At 40.9% G+C, this 12,867-nt stretch overlaps 1 protein-coding gene across 1 annotated transcript; it reads left to right on the forward strand.

Annotated features, from left to right (window-relative positions):
* The first annotated feature begins 10,730 nt into the window (after positions 1–10,730).
* Positions 10,731–12,519, forward strand: LOC100401165 (olfactory receptor 51G2-like). The gene has a single exon (XM_017978518.4). The coding sequence runs from the start codon at positions 10,966–10,968 to the stop codon at positions 11,917–11,919; it is 954 nt and encodes a 317-aa protein (XP_017834007.1). The 5' UTR covers positions 10,731–10,965; the 3' UTR covers positions 11,920–12,519.
* The last annotated feature ends 348 nt before the right edge of the window (positions 12,520–12,867 follow it).

Below are 12,867 nucleotides of genomic sequence, written 5' to 3' on the forward strand. Positions count from 1 at the left end.
TACTATGTTGGCCAGGCTAGTCTCGAATGCCTGGCCTCAAGGGATCCACTCACCTTGGCTTCCCAAAGTGCTGGGATTACAGGCATGAGCCTCTATACCTGGCCCCTTCTGCTTACTCTTAATGTGGTCATTTATAAGTTTACTCACTTATCAGACTCTATCTTCTTGTATAGAAAGCAGATGATGCCACTCCCAGGCTTTGAGAGAAGGGATACTTTTTTTTTTTTTTTAATTTTTTATTGGATTTTAGGTTTTGGGGTACATGAGCAGAGCATGCAAGACAGTTGCGTAGGAACACACATGGCAGTGTGCTATTCTTTCCTTCTCCCCTTCACCCACATTTGGCATTTCTCCCCAGGCTATCCCTCCCCACCTCCCCCTCCCACTGACACTCCCCTTTTCCCCCCAATAGACCCCAGTGTTTAGTACTCCCCTTTCTGTGTCCATGTGTTCTCATTTTTCATCACCCGCCTATGAGTGAGAATATGCGGTGTTTCATTTTCTGTTCTTGTGTCAGTTTGCTGAGGATGATGTTCTCCAGATTCATCCATGTCCCTACAAACGACACAAACTCATCATTTCTGATTGCTGCATAATATTCCATGGTGTATATGTGCCACATTTTTCCAATCCAGTCTATTATCAATGGGCATTTGGGTTGATTCCAGGTCTTTGCTATTGTAAACAGTGCTGCAATAAACATTCGTGTACATGTGTCCTTATAGTAGAACGATTTATAGTCTTTTGGATATATACCCAGTAATGGGATTGCTGGGTCAAATGGAATTTCCATTTCTAAGGCCTTGAGGAATCGCCACACTGCCTTCCACAATGATTGAACTAATTTACACTCCCACCAACAGTGTAAAAGTGTTCCTTTTTCTCCACATCCTCTCCAGCATCTGTTGTCTCCAGATTTTTTAATGATCGCCATTCTAACTGGCGTGAGATGGTATCTCAATGTGGTTTTGATTTGCATCTCTCTGATGACCAGTGACGATGAGCATTTTTTCATATGATTGTTGGCCTCATATATGTCTTCTTTCGTAAAGTGTCTGTTCATATCCTTTGCCCACTTTTGAATGGGCTTGTTTTTTTTTTTTCCTGTAAATCCGTTTGAGTTCTTTGTAAATTCTGGATATCAGCCCTTTGTCAGATGGGTAAACTGCAAAAATTTTTTCCCATTCTGTTGGTTGCCGATCCACTCTAGTGACTGTTTCTTTTGCCGTGCAGAAGCTGTGGAGTTTGATTAGGACCCATTTGTCTATTTTGGCTTTTGTTGCCAATGCTTTTGGTGTTTTGTTCATGAAGTCCTTGCCTACTCCTATGTCCTGGATGGTTTTGCCTAGATTTTCTTCTAGGGTTTTTATGGTGCCAGGTCTTATGTTTAAGTCTTTAATCCATCTGGAGTTAATTTTAGTGTAAGGTGTCAGGAAGGGGTCCAGTTTCTGCTTTCTGCACATGGCTAGCCAGTTTTCCCAACACCATTTGTTGAACAGGGAATCCTTTCCCCCTTGCTTGTTTTTGTCAGGTTTATCAAAGATTGTATAGTTGTAGATATGTTGTGTTGCCTCCGGTGCCTCTGTTTTGTTCCATTGGTCTATATCTCTGTTTTGGTACCAGTACCATGCTGTTTTGATTACTGTAGCCTTGTAGTATAGTTTGAAATCCGGTAGTGTGATGCCCCCCGCTGTGTTCTTTTTGCTTAGAATTGACTTGGCTATGTGGGCTCTCTTTTGGTTCCATATGAAGTTCATGGTGGTTTTTTCCAGTTCTGTGAAGAAAGTCAATGGTAGCTTGATGGGGATAGCATTGATTCTGTAAATTACTTTGGGCAGTATAGCCATTTTCATGATATTAATCCTTCCTAACCATGAACATGGAATGTTTCTCCATCTGTTTTGTCCTCTCTGATTTCGTTGAGCAGTGGTTTGTAGTTCTCCTTGAAGAGGTCCCTTATGTTCCTTGTGAGTTGTATTCCAAGGTATTTTATTCTTTTTGTAGCAATTGTGAATGGCAGTTCGTTCTTGATTTGGCTTTCTTTAAGTCTGTTATTGGTGTAGACGAATGCTTGTGATTTTTGCACATTGATTTTATATCCTGAGACTTTGCTGAAGTTGCTTATCAGTTTCAGGAGTTTTTGGGCTGAGGCAATGGGGTCTTCTAGGTATACTATCATGTCATCTGCAAATAGAGACAATTTGGGTTCCACCTTTCCTATTTGAATACACTTTATTTCTTTTTCTTGCCTGATTGCTCTGGCTAGAACTTCCAGTACTATATTGAATAGGAGTGGTGACAGAGGGCATCCTTGTCTAGTGCCAGATTTCAAAGGGAATGCTTCGAGTTTTTGCCCATTCAGTATGATATTGGCTGTTGGTTTGTCATAAATAGCTTTTATTAGTTTGAGATACATTCCATCGATACCGAGTTTATTGAGGGTTTTTAGCATAAAGGGCTGTTGAATTTTGTCAAATGCCTTCTCTGCGTCAATTGAGATAATCATGTAGTTTTTGTTTTTGGTTCTGTTTATGTGGTGAATTATGTTGATAGACTTGCGTATGTTGAACCAGCCTTGCATCCCTGGGATGAATCCTACTTGATCATGGTGAATAAGTTTTTTGATTTGCTGTTGCAATCGGCTTGCCAATATTTTATTGAAGATTTTTGCATCTATGTTCATCATGGATATTGGCCTGAAGTTTTCTTTTCTCGTTGGGTCTTTGCCGGGTTTTGGTATCAGAATGATGTTGGTCTCGTAAAATGATTTGGGAAGGCTTCCCTCTTTTTGGATTGTTTGAAATAGTTTTAGAAGGAATGGTACCAGCTCCTCTTTGTGTGTCTGGTAGAATTCGGCTGTGAATCCGTCTGGACCTGGGCTTTTTTTGTGTGGTAGGCTCTTAATTGCTGCCTCGACTTCCGACCTTGTTATTGGTCTATTCATAGTTTCAGCTTCCTCCTGGTTTAGGCTTGGGAGGACACAGGAGTCCAGGAATTTATCCATTTCTTCCAGGTTTACTAGTTTATGTGCATAGAGTTGTTTGTAATATTCTCTGATGATGGTTTGAATTTCTGTGGAATATGTGGTGATTTCCGCTTTATCATTTTTTATTGCATCTATTTGGTTGTTCTCTCTTTTCTTTTTAATCAATCTGGCTAGCGGTCTGTCTATTTTGTTGATCTTTTCAAAAAACAAGCTCTTGGATTTATTGATTTTTTGAAGGGTTTTTCGTGTCTCAATCTCCTTCAGTTCAGCTCTGATCTTAGTTATTTCTTGTCTTCTGCTGGGTTTTGAGTTTTTTTGATCTTGCTCCTCTAGCTTTTTCAATTTTGACGATAGGGTGTCAATTTTGGATCTCTCCATTCTCCTCATATGGGCACTTATTGCTATATACTTTCCTCTAGAGACTGCTTTAAATGTGTCCCAGAGGTTCTGGCATGTTGTGTCTTCGTTCTCATTGGTTTCGAAGAACTTCTTTATTTCTGACTTCATTTCATTGTTTACCCAGTCAACATTCAAGAGCCAGTTGTTCAGTTTCCATGAAGCTGTGTGGTTCTGGGTGGGTTTCTGTATTCTGAGTACTAACTTGATTGCACTATGGTCTGAGAGGCTGTTTGTTATGATTTCAGTTGTTTTGCATTTGTTGAGCAGTGCTTTACTTTCAATTATGTGGTCAATTCTTGAGTAGGTGTGATGTGGTGCTGAGAAGAATGTATATTCTGTGGATTTGGGGTGGAGAGTTCTGTAAATGTCTATCAGGTTTGCTTGCTCCAGGTCTGAGTTCAAGCCCTGGATATCCTTGTTGATTTTCTGTCTTGTTGATCTGTCTAATATTGACAGTGGAGTGTTAAAGTCTCCCACTATTATTGTGTGGGAGTCTAAGTCCTTTTGTAAGTCATTAAGAACTTGCCTTATGTATCTGGGTGCTCCTGCATTGGGTCCATATATGTTTAGGATCGTTAGGTCTTCTTGTTTTATCGATCCTTTTACCATTGTGTAATGACCTTCTTTGTCTCTTTTGATCTTTGTTGCTTTAAAGTCTATTTTATCAGAGATGAGAATTGCAACTCCTGCTTTTTTTTGCTCTCCATTTGCTTGGTAAATCTTCCTCCATCTCTTTATTTTGAGCCTTTGTGTATCCTTGCATGTGAGATGGGTTTCCTGGATACAGCACACTGATGGGTTTTGTTTTTTTATCCAATTTGCCAGTCTGTGTCTTTTGATTGGTGCATTTAGTCCATTTACATTTAGGGTTAATATTGTTATGTGTGAATTTGATACTGCCATTTTGATGCTAAGTGGCTGTTTTGCCTGATAGTTGTTGTAGATTCTTCATTACGTTGATGCTCTTAGCATTTAGTGTGATTTTGGAATGGCTGGTCCTGGTTGTTTCTTTCTATGTGTAGTGCCTCTTTTAGGAGCTCTTGTAAAGCAGGCCTGGTGGTGACAAAATCTCTGAGTACTTGCTTGTTCGCAAAGGATTTTATTTTTCCTTCACTTCTGAAGCTCAGTTTGGCTGGATATGAAATTCTGGGTTGAAAGTTCTTTTCTTTAAGAATGTTGAATATTGGCCCCCACTCTCTTCTGGCTTGTAGTGTTTCTGCCGAGAGATCTGCTGTGAGTCTGATGGGCTTCCCTTTGTGGGTAACTCGACCTTTCTCTCTGGCTGTCCTTAGTATTTTCTTCTTTATTTCAACCTTGTTGAATCTGACGATTATGTGCCTTGGGGTTGCTCTTCTTGCAGAATATCTTTGTGGTATTCTCTGTATTTCCTGCATTTGAATGTTGGCCTGTCTTGCTAGGTGGGGGAAGTTTTCCTGGATGATGTCCTGAAGAGTATTTTCCAGCTTGGATTCATTCTCTTTGTCCCCTTCTGGAACACCTATCAAACGTAGGTTAGGTCTTTTCACATAGTCCCACATTTCTTGGAGACTTTGTTCATTCCTTTTTGCGCTTTTTTCTCTAATCTTGGTTTCTTGTTTTATTTCAGTGAGTTGGTCTTCGACTTCAGATATTCTTTCTTCTGCTTGGTCAATTCGGCTATTGAAACTTGTGCATGCTTCGCGAAGTTCTCGTATTGTGTTTTTCAGCTCCTTTAATTCATTCATATTCCTCTCTAAGTTATCCATTCTTGTTATCATTTCCTCATATCTTTTTTTAAGTTCCTTAGTTTCTTTGCATGGATTTAATACATGTTCTTTTAGCTCGCAAAAGTTTCTCATTATCCACCTTCTGAAGTCTAATTCCGTCATTTCGTCACAGTCATTCTCCGTCCAGCTTTGTTCCCTTGCTGGTGAGGAGTTTTGGTCCTTTCTAGGAGGCGAGGTGTTCTGGTTTTGGGTGTTTTCCTCCTTTTTTCACTGGTTTCTTCCCATCTTTGTGGGTTTATCCGCTTGTCGTCTGCGTAGTTGCTGACTTTTCGATTGGGTCTCTGAGTGGACACCCAGATTGTTGATGATGAAGTATTTCTGTTACTTGGTTTTCCTTCTACCAGCCTAGCCCAGAGAGAAGGGATACTTTAAGAGATACTGGCTGTGAAATCCTAGGATGGTATCTGTTATCATTACATTTTAGTAAATTCCTATAATGTACTAAATAGTTTACAGCCTTTCCCATATTCATAACCACTCTGTGAGGTCAGAATTATTGTTCTGTTTCATATGACAAAAGCACAGCTTTCTGGTGAACTCCTCTGTCACCCATGCAGCATTGGAACAAGAGGAGGAGGAGGATGCAGCTTCCGTCATAGAGGGTGCTGTGTTCTTGGATCTTGCATGCAGTTGGGATGTGGAAGGTAATTTTGGTGCTGAAACTAGGGGATGGGCCACAATCTGGGTAAAAAAGTTAGAACAACTGGGAGTGATGGGAAACAAGAGGCCTGATTGGATTTATCTGAAAATGATGTCTCTTAGTGGGTAAACTTGTTCTGATCTCAAGCCTCTGCATCTGTTTTAAAGGGAAATGGGGTTAGAGAGAGGGGACCAAAAATTGGCCTTTAAATTATTCCGTGGGCAAAGGATCTGACAACCACAGAGTGCCAAGAGTCAGAATTGCTTTTTTTCTGTATGAAGCAATTAAGCAAATAGACTTTCTCTTTAGGCTGCTTGGATTTCTATCCTGGCTCTACCACCTACCTTCACAACCTTGGCAAAGTACTTAGCCTCCCTGACACAATTTCCTCATGAGAAAATGGAAAAACATCACACGGGGCTAGAGAATTAAGTAAAGTAATATGCATTTAAAAGACAGACCTGCTATATCCCGATTTTTTTTTTTTTTTGAGACAGAGCCTCACTCTGTTGCCCAGGCTGGAGTGCAGTGACACAATCTCGGCTCACCACAACCTCTGCCTCCTGGGTTCAAGCGAGTTTCCTGCCTCAGCCTCCCAAGTAGCTGGAATTAGAGGTGCCTGCCACCACACACGGCTATTTTTTTGTATTTTTAGTAGAGATGGGGTTTCACTATGTTGGCCAGGCTGGTCTTGAACTCCTGACCTCAAGTCATCCACCTGCCTCGGCCTCCCAAAGTGCTGGGATTACAGGCGTGATCCATGGTGCCCAGCCTCCTGATTCTTACTATTAATATTACTTAGTAAACTTAGGGCCCTGAAGAAGTATCAGAAAGAAACCAGGATGACAAAAAGGAAAGAAAGAGGGGGTAGTCCAGGGTGGCTTTAACTCTACAACAGTGACACACAGATCTTTAGAAACCTGAGAAAAGGGATGTGCAAGCTGCCAGTTCCTGAGAAGGTGGCTCTCTGACTCTTCTTTAGCTGAGATTGTGGACATGTAATTTTCATGTTGGCCTGTCGTGGACAGAAGGTTGTGTGACACTATGCTGGGTAGTTTGCTAGGTCCTAGGTTTACAGTGGCAAGGAGGACAAACATTTTCTGCTCCAAGATGCAGTTATATCCCCCAAGAACTGAGTAGTCTCCTACCAATCTCCAGGCTCCCTTCAACCATTGCCAGTGTCTGATCCCACCAGTGTGGTGAATCAGCAGTGCAGTTTCTGACTCATGGTTAGGGATATCCACCGTGACAGCATAGGCTGAGAACCACAACTCCTGATGGTGCATTCACACATATTGATGTGTGTGTGGCGCCCCCTTGCAGTTGCACAGAGTATGGTCCTGACCTTGATAGTTGCTCGGATATATAACAATTAGACTGTGGTGTGACTTGTATTTAATGGAGACATGCACTGAACCCAGCTTGGGGACACTGGATGATGCAGACAGGTAAAATGACTCCCTCTAGGAATGTTTCCTTAGCCAGTTGTATTCCCACAGTTTACTCAAAAGACATATCTAAAGGACAGGTGCAAAAGAGGGAATGATGGAATTTTGATATTGTCCCAGGGCTTATCTTTCAATTATAAACAAGTGCCCTGAAGGAGTCTTAGACTTTCACTGAATGTAAAAGTGAAGTGAACTAATACTGTGTGCGATGAATACACTGAGTGTTAGGCATCATGTGAGGCATCTGACTACAGGATTAAGCTGGTTCATGCACAAAGCTATTAAAAACAGACTCAGGAAAAAGAAACCTGTCAAGATTATATAACTTTCATAAGAATGGCAATTAGAAAATTGCCGAGCCACTTAAACGCATAAAATGCACAGTGATTATTCAGAATAGAGAACACATACAAACAACATGAAAAATGTAGGCGACCCAATAGAAAAATGAGTAAAAGACTGAAAACTTCCTGAAAGAAGATATTCAAATAGTAAGCATATGGAAAGGTGCTTATTTCATTAGAAACTGAGGAAAGGTACATGAAAACCACAAGACAATACCATTACACACCCACAGATAGCTGTAATTAAAAAGGCCAACCACAAAAAGTATTGATGAGGATGTGGAATAATTGAACTCTCCTACAGTGTTGGTATGGGTATAAATTGGTAAGTCACTTTTGAAAGCTGTTTGGAAGAATATGTGAAAGCTGAATATATACATCGCTTACGATAAATCAATTTTATTCCTAGGTAATACTTAACTGCAAATGTGTTCATATAGGGTATATTCACCCAAGGAAAAAATTATACACAATGATAATGGATACATTATAGCTATATGAAACAATATGGATGAATCTCACAAAGTTTAGTGAATGACACAAATGGGTACATACTATATGATTCTACTTATAGAAAGTTCAAAAATAGGCAAAATTAATCAATGGAGTTAGATAGTGATTATCACTGAGGGGCTAGAGTAAAAGAATTCACAGGCTTTTTTTGGGGGGTGGATGACAATATCCTGTTTATTCATCTGGGTGTTTATCACATGAGTATATTCACTTTATGCAAATTAATCAAGATTTCATTGATGGTATGCAGGCTTTTCTATATGTGTACTATATTTAAAAAAAATATTTGAAAATGATCAAATATGGTGAATTTGGTGAGTAGAAAGTTGTCTTAAGAGTAGCCTTTCTAATACTTAGGGAAGAGGTGATTGAAAAGACTAGACATGCAGAATGGGCAAGCCTTTCTCTTCTGGATTTAGTATAAAGCTGTCGCTTAGACTTGATCCTGCAGGTATCAGGAAACAACTGGTGATCATTAAACACAGTTATGATAGAAGACATCTTCCTAATACAAATTTGATCACCATTTTGTTTTCTGTATACATATGCCAGTTTAAATGTTCATACTTGTCATTTCATAAATATCTTGCTGCCAATTTAGAATTTAGAGTATTCTGCAAGATATTAAATCTATAGTGCAATGCCAAATTGTCAGCAAAATATTTATGAAATGACAAGTATGAAAAATTGGACTTAAACAATTATTATACTTTAAGTTCTTGGGTACATGTACAGATCATGCAGGTTTGTTACATAGACATACATGTGCCATGGTAGTGGTTTGCTGCATCCATCACCCTGTCATCTACGTTAGGTATTTCTCCTAATGCTATCACTCTCCAATCCCCCCACACCCTGCTATTTCCCCCCTAGCCCCCACCCCCTAGGCCCCAGTGTGTGATGTTCCCCTCCCTGTGTCTGTGTGTTCTCATTGTTCAACACCCACTTATGAGTGAGAACATGCGAATGCAGAGAGACAGAAGAAAGTGGGACAGTTAAGCTGTTATAATATCCAGGAAAATGGTGATGATTCAGCCAGATTAGTTTCATTGGGATCTAAAAGAAGGGAATAAAGACAGTTGTTTTGGAGAATATGTTACAAAGTAAAAGGATATGCAAAGTTGTCTTAGTTTCTTGGTATTTCACAGATAACAGGAAAAGGGAGGCACTAGCCAATGGGTGCTGAACGGTGAGTTTTGGGGAGGTGTGGAAGAATTAGAGTTTGGTTTGGACTATAGATTTAATATCTTGCAGAATCACAATGTGAGATGCTGAGAAGACAAATGGAGACACAGTCCTGTTTTAAGGAGAGAAACTGGAAAGAAAGTATAGCCTAAAAGTGCTATGTGAGGCTATGAGAACAGATGAGCTTACACACTACACACTTTGACCTCCATGGAATAACATGATTAATCTTGGGATTCCGGAAGTTCATGCTGCTCTTCCTGACTCTTCAGGGGATGCCTCTCAAGACGTGTCAGCCTCCATCTTCTGCCCCCAACTTGGGAGTACTTCAGAGTACTTGGCCCTTTTGTAATAACTTTTAGAGTAAGAGGGCTGAAGAAGAGATATTTAAGAGGAAAGTTCCTTCTGATTGAGTTCATGGCCACAGGACTGTTTTGAAGGTAGGGCCAGAATAAAACATGCAAGCTTTAAGCAGCCTATGAAATGAAGGTGGGGTTGGTGAGGAAGGAGATTAACCAGACTGAATGTACGTGGTAAACTACTATCTTGTCTATCAGTTCTTAATACCAAGAACTCTTGAATACTTCCATAAGCCAATTTATCTTCACAGAAAGCAATTTGTCATCATTAAACACATTTAAATAACCCGTTTTGGGCCCCAAACGCATTTATAAAAAAGAAATATAGAAAATGTTTGTTCCATGATAGCACCAGAGGAATATGAAACTAGCCTCCTTAGAGAATGGTTTTGAAATATCTCGTTTGTTTGAGTGTGTCCTTTACGGTGTGTTTGTTAACAGATCTGTCAGAATGGAAAACCCACTTCTAAAAATAATTAGAAATGGAATTTAAACTTGTTTCTAATATAATTTTAAATTTCTACCTGAGAGAATATGTGTATCTAGTTTCTACTTAAAATTATTCTTTCTCCAGTTTTTAGTCTGAGAAGACACCCGGGAGTGGGAGACTTCACCTCTAAAAATAAATAGAAACGGAATTTAAACTTGTTTCTAATACAACTTTAAATTTCTTTTTTTTGTTTTTTTTTTTAAATTTTTTATTGGATTATAGGTTTTGGGGTACATGAGCAGAGCATGCAAGACAGTTGCGTAGGTACACACATGGCAGTGTGCTTTGCTTTTCTTCTCCCCTTCACCCACATTTGGCATTTCTCCCCAGGCTATCCCTCCCCACCTCCCCCTCCCACTGGCCCTCCCCTTTTCCCCCCAATAGACCCCAGTGTTTAGTACTCCCCTTTCTATGTCCATGTGTTCTCATTTAAATTTCTACATAAAATTATTCTTCTTTCTTCAGTTTTTAGCCTGAGAAGACACTCTGGAGAGGGAGATTTTTAGGTTTAGCAAGTGAAAAAAAGAGGTTGTTTAGCCCAAAGGGAAAACAGTGGCTAATGAAATAGCCATAAGCCGTAAGCAGAGATCAACTCAAACTTGCTCTTTTTGAATAAAGAGAGAATAAAGTGCTGCATCATTTTGTTCAAGCCAAAAAGATCAGGAAATGGAAGGGAATAGAGCTCCTAAAACGAATGGAGTTTCTTTCATAGCCTAAGTAAGGATTATGGGCAGCTCTTCTTTCTCAGCCCACAATTATTAGGGACTTTATAAGTAATGATCAAATGAAAAATGCTTCTTCCTCCTAGCGTGGACAACTGTCACCTGGAATCAGCATGTTCTCCTGCAACACCAGCACTTCTGGTCAGTCTACCTTCCTCCTCACTGGTTTTCCAGGCTTGGAAGCCTCTCATCATTGGATTTCCATCCCCATCAACCTCCTCTGTGTGGTTTCCATCCTGGGTAACAGTATCATCCTCTTCCTGATCCGCACAGATACAGCCTTACATGAACCCATGTACATCTTCCTGTCCATGCTGGCAGCCTCTGATCTGGGCCTCTGCGCCTCCACCTTCCCCACCATGGTGCGTCTCTTCTGGCTGGGAGCTCGTGAGCTGCCCTTTGATCTCTGTGCAGCACAGATGTTCTTCATCCATGCTTTCACCTATGTGGAATCCGGAGTACTGCTGGCCATGGCCTTTGATCGCTTTATTGCCATCCGTGACCCTCTGCATTATGCCACAATCCTTACCCGCTCAGCCACGGCCAAAGTGGGAACTGCCATTCTGGTAAGGGCTGTTCTGCTCAACCTCCCAGGACCTATCCTCCTGCAGCACCTGCTCTTTCCCCAGATCAGCGTGCTCTCTCACTGCTACTGCCTGCACTGTGACCTTGTGGGGTTGGCCTGCTCAGACACCCAAATCAACAGCCTGGTTGGCCTGGTTTCCATCCTCTTCTCACTGTGCCTTGACTCCTCCCTCATCATGCTCTCATATGCCCTGATCCTACGAACAGTGCTGGGCATTGCATCACCTGGGGAACAGCTCAAGGCACTCAACACGTGCATGTCACACCTCTGCATTGTTCTCATTTTTTATTTGCCCAAACTGGGGCTTTCTGTGTTGCACCGAGTAGAGAAACACAGCTACCCTTCTCTGGCAGTGCTCATGGCCAACCTACACTTCTTGGTCCCACCCTTCATGAACCCCATTGTGTATTCCATCAAGTCTAAGCAGATCCGTTATAGCCTCCTAAAGTGCCTCCAGCAGAAGAGAATTGATGCTTTCTAGAACAGCAGAAGGATCCCAACACATGACCCTGGGACTTGGAGTGGGAAAGGATTAGCCGTAGAGAGTTAATTTTTGAGGTTTTTGGGTGATTCAGCTCTGTTACAGTTTTTGGAGACTAAAAGTGTTGTAAGCTTATGAAAGTATCACCCTGATAATCTTCTCATTGCTCTGATTAGAGCTGAACTATCTCAAACTCATATATGCTATGACATCTCCTTATCCAGAGGGCTTAACTAAACCGAGAGAATGTGTGCATCTATGTGTACAGGTACCTCTCCCCTCCCCTGGATTTTTATTTCTTGCTGACTCATAAGTCTAAGGAAGAGCTGCAGTAAACTATATTAGCCTTAATACTGGCCCTCTTTTCTCAAATTTAATATTAACCAGCTCATATAACAAGAATCCAAAAAGGGAGGTGGGTGGTAGGGAATCACATGTGACAACAGTATACAGGCCAAATTTGTTTGCAGTTATTTGCAGCTTAGGGAGTGGTAGTTTCCTCTTGGTTCTCTATTTCTGATTGCGTGTTAGAGAAAGTTTGGCATTGCCAAGCCTAGGGAAGTTGCTCACTATAACATCTGGATAGTGCTGGTTTCTCAGGTCACCAATGGTAAGGATGGATAGTCATCCACTTTCACAGCTGCTGATCTGCGAGAATGTCGGCTCCACGAGGTCAGGGATTCAGGGTTATTTTGTTCACTGATGTCTTCCCAGCTCCAAGAACAATGTCTATCATATAGTAAGTGCTTAATACATATCGTTGAATAAATGGGTAGGGTAGATGCAGGAGCAAAAAATTCTTGACAGTGGATCCTCAGGAAGGGAGGGGACTGAGCCACCTGAATGTTCGAGGCCTGTGGGGTAACAAGCAGTTGATAAAATGAAGTGTAATGAGATAAAGATAATGTCAGAAGCATTGGGGACAAGGTGTAATTCTCTATAACATAT

The sequence above is a fragment of the Callithrix jacchus genome, chromosome 10, assembly GCF_049354715.1.
Source record: "Callithrix jacchus isolate 240 chromosome 10, calJac240_pri, whole genome shotgun sequence".
Taxonomy (NCBI): Eukaryota; Metazoa; Chordata; class Mammalia; order Primates; family Cebidae; genus Callithrix; species Callithrix jacchus.